This window comes from Podarcis vaucheri (assembly GCF_965113315.1).
Source record: "Podarcis vaucheri genome assembly, chromosome: 1".
Classification (NCBI taxonomy): domain Eukaryota; kingdom Metazoa; phylum Chordata; class Lepidosauria; order Squamata; family Lacertidae; genus Podarcis; species Podarcis vaucheri.
In genome coordinates this window covers 18,356,774-18,378,250 of record NC_138759.1, presented here as the reverse complement: position 1 = coordinate 18,378,250, position 21,477 = coordinate 18,356,774, and the positions used below count along the sequence as shown (strand labels likewise).

The following is a 21,477-nucleotide window of genomic DNA, read 5'->3' as shown; positions in this document are numbered from 1 at the left end:
GGAGGTGCCACTATAGTTTGGCTACTGGATGGAGTCTGTAATATGTCTAATATGCCCTCCCCACAAAAACCGACACCAGAACCAGAGGCACACAGAACGCTGTCACCAATCAACCACACCAGACCCAAACCCAGACCCTCTCCACAGACATATTACAGACTCCATCCAGTAGCCAAACTATAGTGGCACCTCCGGATGCTGCACCCCCCTGCAATCCCTACACAGATCTGGCTGGCACAAGGCACAAAACCACAGCTCGCCCCTATACACGAAGCCAAGCCAGAGCACAACTAAATGCAGCACAGCCATCTTCTCAGAAAAACTCTTCACAAGCTCAAGAGGTCAAGACACGAAAGCTTTAGCAACTAATCTACACTTAATGACCCACCCAGTGGTATTCAGAATATCACTCATGAAATCACCCAAGATATCCCTCAAGTAATTAAGGAACAAAAGAAGAAAAGGCACACTAATCTAGGAACTTCCTCTCTGCCCAGAACGTTGGAGGCTATACACCACACCCCTCAACAGTATTTATAGGAACTCAAACACCAGATTCTGCTCTGTTCCAGTAACAAGAAGCCGAAAGCACCAGCCTGAAGATGACGAGTGAGACCTCGTCGAAACGTCGCACAGACACCCCGACTCTTACACGGGAAGACACCCGAAGACACCAAAACCTGCATATATATATATATATATATATATATATATATATATATATATATATATATATATATTTGCTTTCGTAGATTTTCACGGGTACAGGAATGCAGGTTTTGGTGTCTTCGGGTGTCTTCCCGTGTAAGAGTCGGGGTGTCTGTGCGACGTTTCGACGAGGTCTCACTCGTCATCTTCAGGCTGGTGCTTTCGGCTTCTTGTTACTGGAACAGAGCAGAATCTGGTGTTTGAGTTCCTATAAATACTGTTGAGGGGTGTGGTGTATAGCCTCCAACGTTCTGGGCAGAGAGGAAGTTCCTAGATTAGTGTGCCTTTTCTTCTTTTGTTCCTTAATTACTTGAGGGATATCTTGCCCCTATACACGAAGCCAAGCCAGAGCACAACTAAATGCAGCACAGCCATCTTCTCAGAAAAACTCTTCACAAGCTCAAGAGGTCAAGACACGAAAGCTTTAGCAACTAATCTACACTTAATGACCCACCCAGTGGTATTCAGAATATCACTCATGAAATCACTCAAGATATCCCTCAAGTAATTAAGGAACAAAAGAAGAAAAGGCACACTAATCTAGGAACTTCCTCTCTGCCCAGAACGTTGGAGGCTATACACCACACCCCTCAACAGTATTTATAGGAACTCAAACACCAGATTCTGCTCTGTTCCAGTAACAAGAAGCCGAAAGCACCAGCCTGAAGATGACGAGTGAGACCTCGTCGAAACGTCGCACAGACACCCCGACTCTTACACGGGAAGACACCCGAAGACACCAAAACCTGCATATATATATATATATATATATATATATATATATATATATATATATATATATATAACTTGTATTAAAAACAGCACTGTACACAGGTCCGTGTGCTTGCCTACAATGGACCTCAGGTTTCTGGAATTCAGGGAGGGCGGAAGAGCAATACACTGGTACCTCTGGTTGCAAACGGGATCCGTTCCGGAGCCCTGTTCACAACATGAGCAGAACGCAACCTGCGTGTGCGTGGGCCGCGATTTATCGCTTCTGCGCATGCACGTGACGTCATTTTGCGCATCTGCGCGAGCAGCGAAACCTGGAAGTAACCCTTCCAGTACTTCCAGGTCACCACGGGACGCAATCTGAAAAGATTTAACCTGAAGCAAATGTAACAAGGTATGACTGTAATTGAGAAGCAGGGACAACAGCACACAGTGCAAATGTATCCCATCAAGCGCAGCTTACCTGTGTGGATGAGAAACATTAAGGCAGAGTTCAACTGAAAGCACTTGTGTGGTCAGGCACGCACCAAAGAGCACACAGAAAAATCAGATATGTGCAACCCAAATGTGCGCTAACAGTCTGGGAGTGTTAATGTTCCAAAACCCTGGAGTGTGGCTGATAGTACTTGTGTATACTGCTGCTGATATAGTAGTAAATAATAGTGAGGTAAACGGATCAACGGTCTGACTGAGTACAAGGCCGCTTCTTATCACAGCTGATATAATATACTGTGTTTTCACTTCTGAATAATTTATCTGAATAGAGGAGTGGGGAGTTGAGAAGTGCCCCATGGGTAATAATGAAACTTCCTGTCGTTCTTAAATCGTTGGCTCTAGGCAAGTGTTATTAACCTCGGCTTGAATCGGTGCGGTGCTTTCATTTAGTCACCTTAGGCAGCGCAAAGGTAACTTGGCTAGAAAACATCATTAAATCATCAGGGGGTGGGGGGGACCCTACAATATTTGGCATGCTCATGCATTCTATGTGCACGACAGTTTTTAAGTATTGAGTTCTTATTCAAAGCTATCCTTACAGGTTATAAAAGTTTGCAATCACAACCGTGCTTAATTACACTGGGAGCAAGTATGTAATGAGACAAGCCTGTTTCCTTCTTTCTCTTTTGTGTGCTGTTTGCAGGAAATGTTTATTCTGTGCTCTTAAGCACTTGGGCGTCCCGTCCCTTGTTCCATAGTCTATTGCAGGGATAGCCAACATGGTGCTTCCCGGACATTCTTGGACTACAACTCCCATCTTCCCCAGCCAACATGGCCAGTGTTCAGGGTTGATGGAAATTGTAGCCAACGACAACAGGAGGTCACTTGGCTGACCCACCTGTGGTCTATAACAGGAAATGAAACTGCAGAGTTAATTGCAAAGAGATTACGTCTGCGGGCACGTTGGAAATCTGAAAAACAGCTGTGGGTACCATTTCACAGAAGAAAAAGTGGGGATGCTCAGAACCACTAGCACCGCCACCCCAAAACAGACAAGGAAAAAAACCCCGCACCCACCCCAAGACAAATAAAACGGGGCGGGGGGCGTTTAGGAGGGGCGCGAAGACCAAGATGTCTCTATTTAATACTTTAGCCTTCATTTTGTATTTCAGCCTCCTTTCAGGTTACTCAGAGTGGCATTTTAGTCTCTTAGCAATCTTGTGGGATAAGTTAACCTAAGAGATAGGGAGCTGATTAGGGTGAGCTTTGTTTGCTGCGTTTGGTTTGAATGTTTTGGGCTTGCGCACAGGACATAGATTAGTAGAAGTAGAAAAAGCAGAATTTATGCTTGTCACACAATCCAGCTTTAGTGTGGAAGTTGGGGTTGCAGGGCAGGTAACATAAAGTACATGCAGCCCCCTCTGTGATGCTACTAAACTTTCTTTGCCAGCACCCTACACACCCCATGAGTTTGTTAACCCAGTTGCAGCAAAACATAAGACACCAACCTGGTGTCTTTACAGTATTCAAAATTATGAGTTTTGTGCTCTGTATCAGGAGTACGCGATTGCATGGGGTAGTCAGGTTGTGCAGTCTTGGGATGCCTGCTACTTTGATTGCACCTAGTTCAGGTTTCCTGAAGCATATGCATGCTCTCACACACCTACACACACACACACACACACACACACACACACCCTAACTAGTATAGCAGCCACTTCCACATGGTGCAGTCCCAAACGTACCCTCCACATTCACGCACACATGCATGCACACTCTTCCATGGCTTGGGATCAAACTATGAGGAAGCATCTGCCAGCTGCTGTGACGGAGGGGGAGGAATTTGGATGATTATACCCCTCTTCACTTATTTAGTGTGCAAAATGAGAGGGTGGGAGATGGAACATCATGTATGCCAACTTTTACAGGTCCAGCAGGTAGGATATGTGGTTTGAGCCTTCAGCACCCCAAGAAATCACTGGGTGGGTCAAATCTGCCCCCGTCAATGCCATCAAGAGTGCGGCATGTGGTTCTTAGGGGAAACTAACAGGAGTATTGCCTAAACTGGGCCAGAAAAGAAAAAGGGACAGCACTGATAACTAGAGTGATCTTAAGGAAATAATATAACTAAAGTATTCAACATAAATATGAAAGAAATTATTGTCTTCAAAGGAACCCCAAAATGTAAATAATTTCTTATGTATTTATACAAGAAAAAAAATGTGTTGGTCCACAGAGGGTCAAACATAAAATCCCCAAAGTCATACAAATACAGCATTTGCCTCCCTCTTACTTCAATAATGCTAAATTCGAGAAGAGATGGTGGTTTATGTTCCTAGAAAACAGCACTGTCAACAGTCCCTTGATATGAACTATACTGATCATACAGAAATTTACTCAAGGTAGGGCAGATTTTCTCTTGGTTACGAAATGTTCCTCTTTTTTATAAAAAAAACCCCCATGTCCCTGTGTGCTGCTGATTCTTTAAAAACTTACTCCTGTATATGGTTGTCCCCCTTTTCATCTCATTCCCCCCCCCCCAGTGACCTGAATTCTATCTTTAGCTGGAATGATCGGAGAGTATTTGCTTCCTTTCTTGCCTGACGTACTGTGAAGATATTTTGAATGTCTGGCATTTCAAATAATTATACACCACCATTCATTATTTCTATGTCTGTCTGTGTGTATAACTTATACTGTCCTCCTTGTCTCTCCCCCAACCCTTTACTGCTCTAGTATTGAGTTTCCTGTCTGTCCTCCATTGATTACTGCTGGCTGTATTCACCAGTTTTGTTGTTTTGTTTTTTTAACTTTTAAAACCAAAAGATCCTGAGATGTCTACATGCAGAAAGCATTGCTTAATGTATTAAAGTGCTTTGCAAACTCTTTGTGGGGCTCTCAGAATCTTTTGCTCAAGGTGCTATGTTTATCGGTTAGCTTGAACAATCAAGGTAGCTGAACAAGGAACTTGTTAAATGATTTAGTTCCTTAATTCTGCTTTACATAATATGCAGGATTGTATATTGATTGCATGAAAAATGTATACGTCTTGTATTTTAACTTTTTTTTATATGAATGTTCTCTGTCTGTACATTCTTATTTTTACTGCATTCACTTTTATTCTGCTTTGTTTATGCACTTCTCATTCATGGATTAAGCAGGTCTGTGAGTCTTCTCAATGCATGCAAACTGAAAAAAACTGCTCTAAGGTGAGGGAATTCTTACTAGTATTGTAATATGTCATTTTCGTTCACCCATCTGTCTCCCATCATTCATAATGAAATTAGCAGTTTGCATCACCAGTAGTATGTATTTGTAGTAATAAGTAAAAGCTTGAGTAGTTGAAAGAAAGAAAAAGGAAGTTCCCATAACCAGCACTTTTCATATTACATTTTAAGGAGTATTAACTTTGTTTCCTCTGTTTCTGTACTAACATTTCTATACTAACGTTTCTTGCTTCTTGGTGAGGATTTCTTTCTGATCCGAATGCCTTTACATGCAAACATTTTATGTGCAATGAAACTGTGCTTGTTAACATAAGAATATAAGAATAACCTGGTGGATTGGGCCAATGGCCCGTCTAATCCACCATCCTGTTCTCACAATGGCCAACTCGATGCTTGGTGGGAAATCAGTGAGCAGAACATGATCCCAAGAGCACTTTTCCCTCCTGTGGTTTCCAGCAGCTGCTATTTAGAAGAATTTCTGCCTCCATTTGTGGAGGTAGAACAGCAGGCATCATGGCTGGTAGCCATTGATAGCCCTCTCCTACAGGAATTTGTGCTGCTGTTGGCTTTGAAGCCGCAGGGTTCCTTTGCCGACGGGGGCGCGCGAAAGGTGCCCGCCGAGTCCCACGGTCGCAGGCTTCACCCGCCTGCGATTTTTGAAGGGTCCCGGCTTCGCTGCAGCGGTAAGACCCGATTTATGCGGAGCTTTCTCCCTCTAGCTTAGAGGGAATCCGCCATTGTCGGTGGCGCCGCCTCCGGAGGTCCTGAATCTGCTTGCGGTTTTTTTATTCAAGTCCTAGATGCAAATGTATGGGAGGTGTGCGGCCTAATCGGAACACCCAAAGGTGCCATTGCTGAGCTATCCCACAAGGGCAAAACCCAGGGAAGCTCTCTGACCGATTCTGCAAAGGTTTATCTAGTTTATATAATCTTTATTTATACCACATGTAAGGCCTTCTCAGTTCATTTGTCTGGGAACTATTGGGTACCCGAAGAGGAATTTGACTACTACCAATCAGTATTGTGAATTGCTTTTGGAACTTTTCCCCATTTTCCAAACCAGTTTGCTAAAGGAGATAACCGCTGTTCTCAAAACAGAAATCCAAAGTCCTACTGAGCTTGAAGAGTTTGTTGCGTGGGTCACTGCCTCATGGTCTCAATTGCGCTAATGAGAGCAATCTAAAGTGTTGATATATTTCAGCCAATTAACAATATGACTATGTTTCAGTGAAAGATATTGAACCACGACTGAAATATTTATGACCTTGAACTAAACCCAGTTAAATGACGTACGGCACAAAACATTTAACTTGAGTTTAGTTTCAGGTAAAAATACTTAGAAGCATGGATCCATATGTTATATATTCTTACGTAACATGCCTGTTGACGTTGTATCAGCATGACTAGGGACGTCACCAAAAATGGCAGAAGTGAGTGCCCCTGTTCCATTGCTTGCAAGTAGGTTCCAGGTGAGCTTGATTCAGTCTTCCTTTTAGTTATAAACATATTAATAATAAACAACAAGACTGAAAGTACAAAACGTTCCAAAAGAGTCAAGTCAGTTCTGTTATTGTTACAGACTATCTCTTAATGAAAAAGGCAAATGACCTGTTAAGACATGAAACAAAGTATGAAGGAAACCACTTCCCCCACCTCTATAACTTCCTTTCCCCAAAGAGCCAAGCAACATGTCTCTGGTGATGGGAAAGGTGATGACCAGTCCTCCAGATCGCTTGTGAAGCATACTTTCTGAAGGTCTGGAACTGTGATAACAGATCCCAGCACCCCCAGTGGGAAAATGATGCCATGTGTATCAGTTTCTGCTGGGCAGAAGACCCTCTACACACCCACACATATTCTACATTTTCACCACGGAATCTTGGGGTGCTTGTGCATCCCTGAGAAGGACTGAGACCAGGATGTGGTCCTATATTTGCATTTATATTTATAAATTATTTTTACTCTTGTTAAAAGTTATGCATCCTGAAACAGTGAAATATAAACCTCTGCATGTTTGCCCATGCTTCTTTCTTTTCTTCTTCTTTTTTTAAAGGATTAATAATTTCAGCTCACCATAGATTACTGTTTGGGGATTGTACTTCTGAAGAGCTTGACGTGTAGACTCAGACTAATGTATTATTTTTTATAATTGGGTATGCTTCCTTTTCTGTTAGCACTGTCAAAAGAACCAACTCAGCTGAGCGTGTGTCTCCTGGAGGCCGAAGGGAAAGCTATGGAGATTCCAAAATCAGCCGCAATCGAGCTGGATCCACAAGCAGTTCATCTAGTGGTAAAAAGAACAGTGAAAGGTAGGGAAGGAGCTCTTGCTATATCCACTTGGCTCTTAAGGCTAGTCACAATGTTTGGTGGTGCTGCGGTTATTAAAATACTATTAAATCCCATGTGCATGGCACTTTACAGACTTGGCAAAAGCAAAAAGACTGATCCCTTGTCACAAGAAAGTTGCAAACAACATGTTGAAAGTAGGAGGAGACAAAATGTGGCATGGAATAAGTAGGGACAAATAGGGATGGGGAAGAAATCTACTTTGGTTAGGATTTGCATTTCTCAGATTTTTGTGATGTAGTTCTCCAGCTTAAAAGAAATGTATTTAAGGAACAAGTGTCCATAATAATACATATATTAGGGAAATAGCATATAAAGTGCATTATATCAGAGGAGATTGCTTGCAAAAACGTCTGTGTCGGGCAAAATGGCATAGGAAAATGGAGTACATTAGGAGAAATGTGCAATAAATGCTGATGAATTTTCATGAGGACTTTTTTTTTAAAAAAAATGCAAATGTGGAGATCTGGACTGGAAAAAAGCAGAAACTGAGAGAAAGAAAAACTGATGGATTTGTCCATTCCTAGTGAGAAATAAGGGGGTGGGGAAGGAATGGGAAGGGTAGTGAACATAAACACAGAAGAATGCAGTGCGGTGGGGGAGCCTGAATAAACAGCAGCATTTTGCAGCATGCATAGCCCTTCGCAAACAAGCTGGCACCCACTCCTGCCATCCTTGCTAGTCTTCCCTCCATCTTCAGGGAGGAGGGAAAGCCTTGCCTTGGGGAGAGGGTAGCAGCTGATAGAGGGTTCCAGTGAACCCAGGAAAGACCTGGCAGGCTTCTTTGCTGGTGGCAGATGATGATCTCATTGCATCTTTTTTTTTACTGGGGATTGTTGATGCTTGTAGCCAAGCAACTATTCTTGTCAAATGCTTGCAAAACCAATTGAATTGTTTTCACTGAAAGGGCTCGATTGTTTTTCAGGGCAAGCACTTCGGTGCCTTCCCAACCCTAGTTACAGGCACCCATTCAGCAATCTTATGTGGTCTTTCATATTTAGTAGTGAACTTACCCCAGAGAAAGTGTTTAGGCCACAGTTCTACAGCAGGAGGTTAAGTCAGATGCTTCAGAGATCGTTTCTGAGGAGGGAGTTGGAGAAAGATAGAAGTGGTACCATGCTGATGTGTAGAGCTGAGTTCTAGGCGTGTGGAGGTGCAGGGGTTGAAATTTAATAATGTAAGAGAGCAGGATACTTCTTGGCAGTTGTGGGGTGGTCCATTTGGAGAAAGGAAAGTCCCAGCCATGAATATAAAAGTGAAACGGGCAGAATTGCAGGCTGGGAAGAGTCCATGAAGAACTTCAGTAATAACGACAAAATACTTGCCTTAGATGCAGAAGAGGATGGGAAGTCTTTGTTTGGGGTTGAGGAGAAGCGTCCCGTGGTCTCTGTGATGAGAAATGTGAATGATTTTGGCAGCAGAGTTTTGAATGGAAGAGAAATCACTAGGAAGTGACAAGGGAAGTCGAGAGAGAACTTTAGTTGTCAAGGCAAGGGAGCGCAAGAGCATGAACCAGAGTTTTAGCTGAAATGATGGCGAGGAAGAAAAATATTTTTACAGTTTTGTGCACAGATGAGCAACATGACTTGGTACGATTTGTAAGTTGTATTCGGTCATTCAGGGCCATGAGACTATAATCACACGAGGGAGGAGAGGAATTTGCCCTGCATGTGCCCATCGCTCTTTTCTGTGAGCTGCAGACATGCTCCCCAGGGCTGAATTAGTGTTAGGGAGCGGAAAGGATGGAGGTTAAATTTGATTCAGTTCACATTTAAAGGTGAATGTACCTAATCTGCACTTTCCAAATGAATATGTGAACCAAAACAGCCATTCTTAAAAAAAAAAAAATCATTTATCTGAATTTTGCAGTGTTTTTCTCCAGCCAAGAAAGATGTCAAAAATACATGTAAGCTGTGCATAGAAAAGCATATGTTCAGTAAAATAGCATGTATTGTATTTGTGAAAATTGCTATGAAAAGAAGTTTAGATTTGACAAAATTGCATACAAAAACGTGCATATTAGGAGAAATTCACACTTAAAATGCTGGTGACATTTCATGATTTGTTTATTTTCAGTTGCACTGAGGTGGAAATGTTGAGGAGCAACGTTACGATTGGGAAAATGAGAAACTGAGAGAAACTGAAATTGTCATATTTTTCCATCCCAGTGTGGGACACCTGGGGATGGGCAGACATAGGACATGTACAGCTCCATTCTCTTGCCTCATGCAATTTTAGTTGCATGATTCTGAATGGTGCAGGGGGGTAGCTGGGTACACTTTGCATGGAGCGCAAAGCTGGCCAGGGGCCCCTTCTGAGTCCTGCCTTAATCATGCCAAGAATGCCCCATGCCTCCCAGCCCATCCAGGGATTCCCACCCTGGGCCTCAGACAAGCTGTGCACGGGCCTGCCAGAATCAAAAACAAAGCCAGAACCTCATCCCTGCTGAACTGAATGGATGGCAATTTTGCTTTATTTGAGATGGATGGTCATGAAGGAGAGTGGGGCTTGGGAGGAAAGATGGGCATGCAAGTCTTGTTAAAAGGATATTTCTTGATTATTTTCACAGCAAGCCTAAGGAGCCAATGTTCAGTGCAGGTAATTGTTTTGCTTTCTTTATTCTTATGTAAATGGTGTTTTCATGATGATATAACCTTTTTCTAAACATGGCTTGAACATTTGTAGCTAGCTAGGCTTTCTACTGAGTTAACAGAACTGTCAACAGAACTATCACTGTTGATTTCCTAAAACATGCCCTAGTCCTACTTTACAGTGATTAACAAATGGTAATTAGTAGTTTCACATTTTCTGGAAATGAACTTGATATGCTGGTTTTATCAGGTAATACTTTTCTTTTAATTTTATCTTTTTCAAGAAGCATGTACAGTGTCCTTAATTCAGTAATTAATGATGAATTTTGAGGGGTTCATTTGGGATTCAGAGTAGCATCAAACCTTTACTTGTTGTGCCTCAGTTTTAATGATCCTCACTTTAGCATCTGTTGGAGGGAAGGCAAAATATAAATGTAACAAGCACATAAATCAAAAAGGTCTGCAGGTGTTTTTTTTGTAGGCAGGTTAATCTTCCCTACAAATACAGGCACACGAGAAAGAGCCTCATTTCCAGTTACACACCCACCACACTTGACGAAAAGCAGCACACAGCAATATTTCTGATTTGTGAGCGCTCACCCGACAAAACCAAAGCTCATAGGAGAAAATGGGGTTGAGGTGGAAAGGACAGTGTTAGAGCATGTGAATACTTGAATCAAGCAGAATCATTCCCTAAATCAATAACAATGCCTTTTTTCTACTTCTTAGGAGCCAATATGGGGGGGGGGGGATGGGGACATACTTGTTAAAATACTTCCCTGTGTTTTCTATCTATTCTGCTTTTAAAAAGAGGAGTACACGCTACTATTGTTGTATAGAAGGATTGGCCATTAAATGCATTCAATTTGTTGAGAGCATCAGCTACTAAGCCCCGCATTAATGATTATTTTACTACATCCAACATGTGGTAAAATCTTCCTTACCACTTGGCACAGTGAAGTAGATGTCTTTATATGAAGTCCTGATTATCCCAACTGTGAGCATCACATCTGCCGTTGCAAATAGAATAAGCAGTAATACCCACAGCCCTCCACTTTCGGCCTCTCTCGCAAGAATGGTTGCATGATGACGTGGTTCAGACATCACACCAAACCATGATTTATTGTGATGCCTGAACCAGTACCATCCAAGAAACCGTGTTTTTCAAGTGGCCTCCAGGCAAGAAGCATGGTTTGAAGCTGGTCGGCAAACTACAATTTGGGGAAAATATTCTGAGTTAAAAGAAAAATAGTTTGGGATATTCCTTCGTGTGCTGTTTGGAATAGCATCCTGAGATTGTTGTGGATGGTAGGAGATGATGGAAACCGAAATAAACCCATGGCTGGTCTGTACATCTCAAACACAACTTGTCATTTGCAGTCTAAATTGCAGTTAGTGCAAACAGCAACATGTGAATCAATTTAGGGCCATCCTGTTCACTGGTTGTCTGGAAGATTCAGACCGCTTACATGAACCAAAAACGGTATTCCCTGAACAGGACATCAAAGAGGACGGTTGGGGAGTCCATAGAGCAGGGATTTAGGTGAGCCTGACTGTTCTTGAATGCATCTTTATCTAGCCCTTCTATCTCTGTCTCTGTAACCACAAGGGAAGCGCCGTGTGACACATTGTAAAGGTAGGTAGGCCTCGCTTCTGAAACCTCATAGCTCTCTAAGCAGGAGCTCTCTGGGCAGGAGTTTGTCTCCATTGAGGCAACATGTTTCTTCTACTGCTACAACGCTAAACAAGTTCGGTTTCTTCTGACCAAAGTTCTTGCAGGGCACCTACTGGGTTGTAAGCCTTGTAGAATTTAATCCAAATGGATTTTCGCTTTGATCTTTAGTTGACCTGGTCAAATAAATGGCCAAGGAAAGAGACAAATGTTAGAGAGCTATATGGCAACACATGAATGTACCATTGTGTGATAATAGCTGCTTGGCACTTCGGCTGAGAAGCCATGTGATAGAGCCTGCACTATATAGTTTGTTTGGTTAGTCTCCTAATGTGTGCCTAAATAAGCATTTAGAGTGGCATTGCAGTGCTTGCTCACTTCCTTAATTGTCCCTGGTAAATCATAGACTTAACCTGAATTGCCAACGAGCATACAGCAGTGGCTAACAGATATGTCAGTGCTGTTAACGTATTAGGTTGTCTCCAGTTGTGTCCCTCTGCTCATGCAAAGACTGTTAGGTCCATCAGAGTCTTCTATGAATGGAAATAGGTGACAAGAAGCAATTTTTACTGATTTCCCCCCCTTTCTCTGCAGCTCCTTGCAAATCTGCACTAGAGGGTTTGGGGAACTCACCCAAACAGAGTGGGAGGTGGGCCGCAGCCCAAAGGGGAAATTGGTGAAAATCACCTCCCTCCTCCTTCCATTCATGGAAGCTTCCATTGAAGCAAAGAGCCTTCCATGAGCAGAGGGATACGGTTGGATATATATGAATGCCAAATTAGGGTTAGGGAATGTATGATATTGGAAGTGCTTGCTGATAATTAACATTTAACCAAGATTTAATCGATGCACAATTGTTTTCATTGTAGCTTGTGTAAACAGATTTGTGTTGCAATTGTACAAATGGTTTATTCCTAACTAACTCCTCATTAATCCGCATCTCCTAAATATTATGGGAGGCTAAGTTCTTAATCATGGTTGCTTCTATTCTTGTGGATCATGTTGTTCAACAAGCCACATGTAACTAATTTTGCAGTCTCTCATGGAAGCAACTTGAAGCGTTGCTAGTTTCAACCTTTCTGCTCAGTTCTGTTTCCCAGCTGTTCCTGAAGTAGTATAAGAATACTGCAGGTGCTTTATCCAGCCTTGCTTTTAACAATTTAACAGTCTTTCACCTTTTTATATAGTGGCTTCACTTCCATTAGCCAGTATCTTCTCTTGCAGTCTGTTATTCTAAGACACTTGCCATCTGTTGTTCTTTCTGTGTCTTTGAATACCAAAGCAAAAAAGGCTACATAAATATTTTAAGTGATGGTGGGCATGCCACTGTCTGAATTAGCCTATCAGTATCTATGTCTGCTGCCACACACCTGTTATGAACGGGTGGTCTGGACAGTAAGTTTGGGCAGATGTTTGCCTGGAAAGGATTATTAATCATTCCTGGCGTGTGACTGATAGCAAGGTTGTTTTGAGTTAATTGTGTGTTCTGTGGACAAGAGTTTAGTACCGTACCTTGGTATTCGACCAGCTTATTTCTCGAACGTTTTGGCTTCTGAATGACGCAAATCTGGAAGTGACTGTTCTGGTTTGCAAACTATTTTTGGAAGCCAAATGTCCAATGGGGCTTCCAATTGGCTGCAGGAGCTTCCTGCAGCCAATCAGAAGCCACACTTTAGTTTCCAAACGTTTTGGAAGTCGAATGGACTTCCGGAACGGATTCCGTTTGACTTCCAAGATACGACTGTACCCTGATTCTAAATGCTTGTACCCATAATGTGTAATGTAGTGATCTAGTGCTACAGTGGTTGCTGCTCACCCATCTAAGCATTTACTTGCTTACATGGTAAATGTTAGGTTAGGACAGGTTCCCCAAAGGCAGCTGTCTCACAATGCTTGGATGCAATTAGTGGTTGTGTGCTTACGCTAAGTGGATGCATAACATTTCAGAAGAACAATACGCTAGTAAACCCAATCCTCACATTACGTGGGTGCCATGCAAATGTAGCACTGCCAGTGCCTGAGAACTTGGAAGCAGGGCATATACTACTCCTCCTTCTTCCCAGTGCCAAGTCCCCCCCCCCCATCTCCTGTTGGCACTAGGGAAGGAGTAGTCAAAGTGATGCCCTCCAGATCTTTTGGACAGCAATTCCCATTAGCCCCAAGAAGCACAGCCAGTAATAGTGTGTCATGGGAGTTGTAGTCCAAAACATCTTGTGTTTGAAACCTGATGAAGATAACCATGGTTCTTCTCACCTGGCTTCCTGATTAAGAGTGGAAGCCAGGTGAGCAGAATCAGGGTTGTCATGGTTTAGATGGGGGTTGAGGACCTCCATGAACTCACAGCCTCCTGATTGTGCTTTGGAGATTGGCAGCATTACATCAGCATTGGACTTTAACATTGGCTACCCGCATTGTTTTCTGATAAGTGATCTGAGCCCTTGAGCTTTTGATGTGTGCTACATAGTCCATGTTTAAGGACAGGTGTGCTTTGTTTTGTTGTTGTAGGCCTAGAAATGTAGCTACCTGTAACTTTCCTGTACAGCTCGGGAACTGTCAAGTGTCCAGCTATTCATTGTGTACTTTGTTTTTCCATGCGCAGCTGTTAAGTACTGTAGCAACTTTTCATGCTTTGAAAGAATCTCTAGCAATATGTGCAAAGTACAGCTTTGTTAAGCTTGCAGTTATGTGTTCGCTTCAACACGTTTTGTTGTTCTTCATTAAGAAAAAGAGAAAAGAATTAGAAGGTGTCTAGTTAAGCTTTGGGTACGTTCCATATGTGCATTGCTGGTTTTAAAGAAACACTAACCACTGCAACAACTGTTAAATTGTTATTGGCAAATATGCTTATAACATGATATTGTTGTTCTGTGAATTCTGATTAAAACTACAATGACAACACATAAATTATGTTACTTTGTCCACTAAAACAAAGCCCTCCTCCTTTAAACATTAATGGTGTTAGAAAATCCTTAGCTATGCTTTTAGTAGACCTAAAATTCTCTCACTGATTTACATAATGTTATTGCTTCTGCCCTTCCATTTTCTCTATGCCCACGATTATTCCGTCTAGTAACTCTGCTGATGTCATTGACTCCAAAACTGCCCGATTTGGATGAGAACAAGGCTGGATCCCTTGATCTGCCGATGGAGCAGCAGGAGGCAGCAAGTTCTGAACCTCGAAAAGCTTCACCAGCTGTTCGCAAGAAACCTCCTTTGGCTTTGCCATTTCCTAAAAGCCCTAGCCAGACTATCATGACATTTCCTAGATCACCTAGCTTTTTAAGCCCCATGAAGTCCCCAAGTCAGTACTTCCAGATCTGTTATTAAAGTTCCTCTGGCTTCATACTTCAATTAAAGCACCGTCGACTAGAGCATTTCTGGTGGTGTTCAGGGTGTTTACTTAATGTCAGCAGAGTTCAGATCTGTCATTCTTTTATGTTTCTCTCTCCTTTCTCTGTGCTGTCCTTGTCGCTGCTTCTGTTTTAAAACTTAGTCGTCGTCTTCTTTCTTACATGTACTTCAGCGCAGATCTTTTATTAATTGCCTGTCCTCGTTGTGCTTCCAGTGTATCTCTAACAATATAAGCCGAGTGCAAAGTTTGTCTTTACACTAAGATGCCGTGAATGTTAAAAATTGTAGATGCTGACACCCAGATGTGTAAATATCCAATAAAAATAAATAAAAGAATTTCATGTGGCATATTTTTTTTCTGGTGTTAATTGTAATCTTTGGAGTTTCTTCTTCAGTATTGTAAAGAGATTTAAAGCAGAAGGGGACTTGGTGTGTATCTGATTATTTCAAATTTTGCTTGCCAGGGTGGGGCGGGGAACAGCACCCCCCCCCAAAAAATGTAACTTCAGCGTGTCATTAGGCAACATATTAGTGGGCTGGGATAGAAGAATGTTGAAGTACATGACTAATGGTGTATGTGTGTAATTCTTTCTGTCTTTTGACCTTTTTGTAGAGGAAGGATACGTTAAAATGTTTCTGCGTGGACGCCCTGTTACCATGTTCATGCCCAAAGATCAAGTGGAATCTTACAGTCTGGAAGCAAAAGCAGAACTACCAGCCAAGAGGCTAAAACTGGAATGGGTGTATCCTTTTCTTATGGCTGCATGTTAAACGTAGAAACTGCTCATTTCTTGGGTTCAGTTGTGTGTTGTTGTTTTTTTGTAATGTATCTTGGAAGGTTATCATAGCGGGAATCTAGGGTTGTTGTTTTTTTGGAAGCAATTACCATTTCACTGATAAAACAATCAAATGAGTATTAATAATATGAAACTTCTGCTGCACATCTTTATCCCATTAAGCAGCTCCAGGAAGGCTTCAGCTGAATGTAGCCTGAAGGTTTATGTTTAAAACCAGTTAATTATCACACGGTTAAATTAGGCACATTGCAGAAAAGTAGGGCGCTATGGTTACTAATTATAATGTACTTAAACAGCTTTTCTCTTTTACTGACATATCAAAGGGTATTTATATGTCTCTGTAGTTTTTAAGGAACAGAATTCTTAGAAAATACATCATGATTTTCAGCACATCCATTTAGTTTGTATAAATACCGTCATTGCTTGGTCATATGCTACATAGAAAGACAGTTTATGCTGGTTCTCTTTTTAGTTACTCCTAGAATTATTTTTCAGATTCTTTCTTAAACACACAAGTCACTGTTGGCCAGTCTTTTGAAGACAAATCAGAAGTACTGTGCATGGCCTCTATCTATCTGTCTGTCTATCAATTTATCTATCCAAAGTTCATCTTGGCCTTCAATAAGCAAGAAACCATGTATGACAGAGCATGCAGCTGCATGATTTTAAATGTTAAATAGCATCATGTGCCAAATAGTACCATTTAACATATAGATTAACTCCCACAATCAGATTAGATCTGCCCATGATTGGCACTGGTGGTTGGAGAATGAGATTCACTGCTTTTGTATTGTTGTAGCCTCCTTCAGTTGCATCATTTAAATTATTTCAAGGCAAATCTGTACAACAGACAGAATACAGGGGAAGGCAGGTGAACTATACATTGCAAAAGTCCTAAAGGGGAGGTATACTCATCTGTGTTGTGGTTTGGGTGATAAGTCTATAGGTACACTGTGCTAGCATTTCCCGAGGGGGTGGGCTATACCTTCCTGCTTCACAGTCTTTGTGGCTGTGGAGTTGTCCCCATTGAAGAACAGCAGCAGAATATTCCAGGCCTGAACTGCTTAAAGGTGGGGAGATCTGTTCACTGGGAAGGTCCCGGTCTCTTGTTTGAAATGGAGGTTGTCCCACCTGCAGGTTTGATGGGGGAGGGGGGGAATCCTGTTTCAAATGGCAAGCTCTCCTGCCACTTGAAACCAAACCCACCTCAACCGACAGGGAGGACTCCCAGACAGCATACCTGATGTTGTACATGTCTGCTGAGATACAGCACAGAACATTTGAAGGGAAAGCCCATCACTCCCCAAAAAAGAAATCTGTCTTCACCAGATTCACCAGGAAATGGAACAATGGTTAGTGAACTGCGTTCAGCATCTGGTGCAAATAAACTAGTGCATAGTCATAGAGCCTTACAGTACAGACCCAAGTTACCACATCAAATGGTGCTAGCAATTTTTGAACGGCCGCTTACAAACTATTATGATCTTAACTAAGATGTCAGCTATGGCTACAGGGGTCGGGACTGCCGTAGTAACCTGTACCTCCTTCCGACGGGTGAAACCGTGTATTTCATTGCGTCTGTTGTTGTGTTGTACAATGTTGAAGAGCAACTACAGCGGCATTACACTGCTCACAATGACGATGTCAAGTGGTAAGCTGTATGTATAGGGCATTGATACCTTGGAAATAAAACAAGGTGGAAGAATTGAAACTATAGTGTGTCCCATTTCTCGTAAAGTAGATTGGGCAGAAAGTAGATTGGGATCTACTGGCAGATCTCTAGGTGGTTTGCAGAAATCTGCAACAGTTTCTAACCCCTTAATAGTCTTAATAATGGCAGCAACTTAAAAGCCCTGCCTGTCCAGTTAGATTGCTTGTGATAGGACTTGAGAGCTTGGTTCTGGTACGGATCACAAATTGCTGGGCTGGGCATTTGTTCAAAGGTCCCATATTCCTTAATTCTTAGCGTATGGCCATCTAGCTGAAGTACCATTTTGCACCTGGCTCTGGCTGGTAGATTTTGGTGTTCCATTAAAAACAAAGTACAGTGGTGCCCCGCAAGACGAACGCCTCACGAGACGAAAAACTCGCAAGACGAAAGGTTTTTTCGTTTTTGAGTTACTTCGCAAGATGAATTTCCCTATGGGCTTGCTTTGCAAAACGAAGCTTGCCCCCGCACCCTGGACCTCTTTTGAAGCAAGGGGCGGCGGGGAGAAGATCGCTTCTCCCCGTTGCCAGCCCCGCAATCTCCGGGGACAGAGGGGAAGGCGCACACGCGCCTTCCCCTCTGTCCCCGGACCCCTTTTGAACCAAGGGGCGGCAACGGGGAGAAGCGATTCTCCCCGCTGCCCCTTCCCTTGCTTTAAAACAGGTCCGGGGACAGAGGGGAAGGCGTGCACGCGCCTTCCCCTCTGTCCCCGGACCCCTTTTGAACCAAGGGGCGGCAACGGGGAGAAGCGATTCTCCCCGCTGCCCCTTCCCTTGCTTTAAAACAGGTCCGGGGACAGAGGGGAAGGCCCACGGCACTTCCCCTCTGTCCCCGGTCTCCATAGGAACGCATTGATTGATTTTCAATGCATTCCTATGGGAAACCGTGCTTCGCAAGACGAAAAACTCGCAAGAAGAAAAAACTTGCGGAACGAATTAATTTCATCTTGCGAGGCACCACTGTAGTCTAAAGTTTGCCCACGTCTGTTGTAAATACAGCCGTACCTTGGTTGACGAAAGCCTTGACACTCGTATATTTGGGCTCCTGAACGCCGCAAACCTGGAAGTGAGTGTTCTGGTTTGCGAACGTTCTTTGGAAGCTGAACGTCCGACGCAGCTTCTGCGGCTTCCAGTTGAGTGCAGGAAGCTCCTGCAGCCAATCAGAAGCCACGCCTTGGTTGTCAAACGTTTTCAGAAGTCAAACGGATTCCGTTCGACAACCAAGGTACAACTATAATGTACAGCAACAGAGCCAAATTTTTTTGGGGGGGGCAGACACAGTACCCTCATGGGCCTCCACCTGGTGATACTGGCACCTGCCTTGTCTTAATTTTCCAACAATGCAGTGCCTAGGTAGGAATGAGAGCAGAAAAGTTAAGCCATTCATACTTCTTCCATTACTCATGGAACTGATGTTGTAATGAATGGGAGATTCCTGGCTAACAGCCCACAGTTGTAACTACTACCACCCTGGAGCTGGAGAGCATTCTGGCTCCTGCCATGAGAAAGAAGACCTAGGATCACTATGAGGCTGCACTACTGCCTTCTAGGAATGAAGGCAGAAAGGAGACCAGCCTAACCTCATCCAGGGGCCAGAGAAGGAGCAGCTTCAGGGAACTCGCTTCTTGCTTTCTTCCCTGAAATAACACACTGCTCTAACTCCTGTTGCCTTGCTGTTTCCTTAGTTTTAGATTTTATGATTTATGTGGAAATTGTTTTCCATTTGGTTATGTACGGTACTTTTTGATGTTTTATTTATTGCTTATGGCTTTTGTTATGTTGATAATTATGTAAATCTTGTCATGTTGTAAGCCGCCTTGAGCATTGTTTTAACTATGGAAAGGCGGAATACAAATAAAATGATGATGATGATGATGATGTTGCAGATGTTGCAAAGCATGGGGAGCCCCCCTTATCTTTTTTTTTTTTTTAAAATAATTTTTATTAACAGGCCAATCAAATCACATTAATTCCAAATCACATTAATTCCAAATTACACAGCCAAATTTTTAAATTTTTGTTGGGGGTACCCATACTTCGAGCTCAGAAAGAGATCCAAACAGAGCCCCCCTTATCTTTCTAGTTTATAAGTCTGATGCATGGCTTTTCCCCTTTCTTTTTCTTTGGCCCACTTCGGGAGACAGGCATCTGAAAAGCAGGACAACAATATAGGGTTGCAGCCCATTATTATTATTATTATTATTATTATTATTATTATTATTATTATCAGATTGGATTGCCCCAGCCACTCTGGGCAGCTTCCAACAGATATAAAAACAACTAACTTTTACTCAGAACTAGACCCATTCAGATTAATGGCCATAACTCACTTAGTTCAATAATTTTAAAAGGGAGTTGAAAGCAACCCATAGTAAATAAATAATACCCCACATCAGTTCTCATCGCCAGCTTTGCATGATTACAAGAAATGGAACAAAGAGCACTGATGCAGGCATAAATCTAGTCCTCAATCGTTCATGCATTTAGTGTTAATATTGATTTGGTTATTGCAAGAGATTGCAGGTTGGGGACAGTGCAACTTTGAGCATTTGTCATGGGAATTAAATTATCAAATTTAAATAGTTTATGAAAAGCATGTGCAAAATACTGTAATTGTTTGCACCCTTCAGTGTCTTGCGATACTTGTCTTCACACATTAGACATGGCAAGGGTTGAAATGAAAATGTTTCCATATGCATTGCAATAAATTGGGAAACCATCCAGTCCAGGGTGTTCAGAATTCTTTTAGCTTGCATTGTGAACAGTGTTTGTAATATGAGATTTGACAAAGGTTTTTCCCCTCCCTCCTTCAGCCTAGCTGTCCATCCTGACAGGATCACCATAGCAACTGGTCAGGTTGCAGGAACATCTAAGGATGGGAAAGTAAGTCGGCCTATTGATCATGTTCAAAATTTTGCTTGTTAGAAATCTGTTGTTTTTATACTAACGTGCTAATGTATTGATACTAATAAGGAGCAGGTGTGTTAAAAGTAAACCTCCAGGATTATATGTTGGAAGGAACCAGAGCTCCAATGTAGTAGAAATGATAGAAGAAATGATGTTAGTAGGGATATATAAATGAGGATGGGTTTGGTTCCTATTTCCAGTTGCCTTTCCAATCTAAAGCCACGTCATTCCTGGGTGCTTCGTGCTTGAGTATGCATTGATTGTGAAGTTTTGATTTGGATCCTTCATACAGCACAGTCTGCTGGATGCATGTATGTAAATCTGGGGCAGCTGGATGTTTATTTTGTGCCCAAAACCCAATTCCTGTTGCATATAGAAGCTTCTGGTATCAATCAATATCATTCCTGAGAACCTGCGGCTTGAGAGCACGATGCGTCAAAATGAAGCCTTGAGTCAGATGTAGTGCTGTTTCACTTTGTTGGGCAGTATCTACCAGTTCTGTTGGTAAATGATTCACAGTAGTGACCTGGTCTTATTTTGAAGTGTTGTCTCAGTTTGAATGCCCTCCTTAAGGAAACACACTTTTTTTCTTTAGTGCTCTGTTACAACTTTCTCATTTGTCCCAGCATTTCCCATGATAATATTTACGAGAACTGCTTTTGTTCCTCAATTTTATGCTATTTATTTATTTATTTATTTATTCATTCATTCATTCGTTCTGTTGCGTTTTTAAAAATATTGCACCTGTGTTGTACAAATTGTTCTTTCACTTTAGTACAAACACTCTTCTGATGAAGGGTGGTTATTTATTCAGGCTGCCTCTGCACTTTTGAAACAAATAGGAAACTAGAAACTGCAAATAAGGCACCAGGAACTACGTCAGGATCATAAAATGTAAGGGCAGAATGAATGACATAAAAAAGTGGAACGCTTTGGAGAAAAGCATGAGCTTGATAGAGGAAATGTAATAAGAATACAAGGTCCTTCTAGCAATCCAGCTTCCT

General features: G+C 42.2%; 1 protein-coding gene across 7 annotated transcripts in view; it reads left to right on the top strand.

Moving 5' to 3' along the window:
* Positions 1–21,477, top strand: part of EML1 (EMAP like 1) — a 140,385-nt gene that overhangs the window by 94,693 nt on the left and 24,215 nt on the right. For 2 of the 7 annotated variants that reach the window (XM_082217075.1, XM_082217071.1), the window contains exons 4-10: positions 5,034–5,084; positions 7,277–7,411; positions 10,018–10,046; positions 11,649–11,675; positions 15,676–15,805; positions 17,361–17,510; positions 20,380–20,449. In XM_082217075.1, the coding sequence (XP_082073201.1) occupies positions 5,034–5,084; positions 7,277–7,411; positions 10,018–10,046; positions 11,649–11,675; positions 15,676–15,805; positions 17,361–17,510; positions 20,380–20,449 (592 nt within the window). The remainder of the gene's footprint in view (positions 1–5,033; positions 5,085–7,276; positions 7,412–10,017; positions 10,047–11,648; positions 11,676–15,675; positions 15,806–17,360; positions 17,511–20,379; positions 20,450–21,477) is intronic. The other 5 variants (XM_082217072.1, XM_082217076.1, XM_082217074.1 and 2 more) reach the window with 5 other exon arrangements.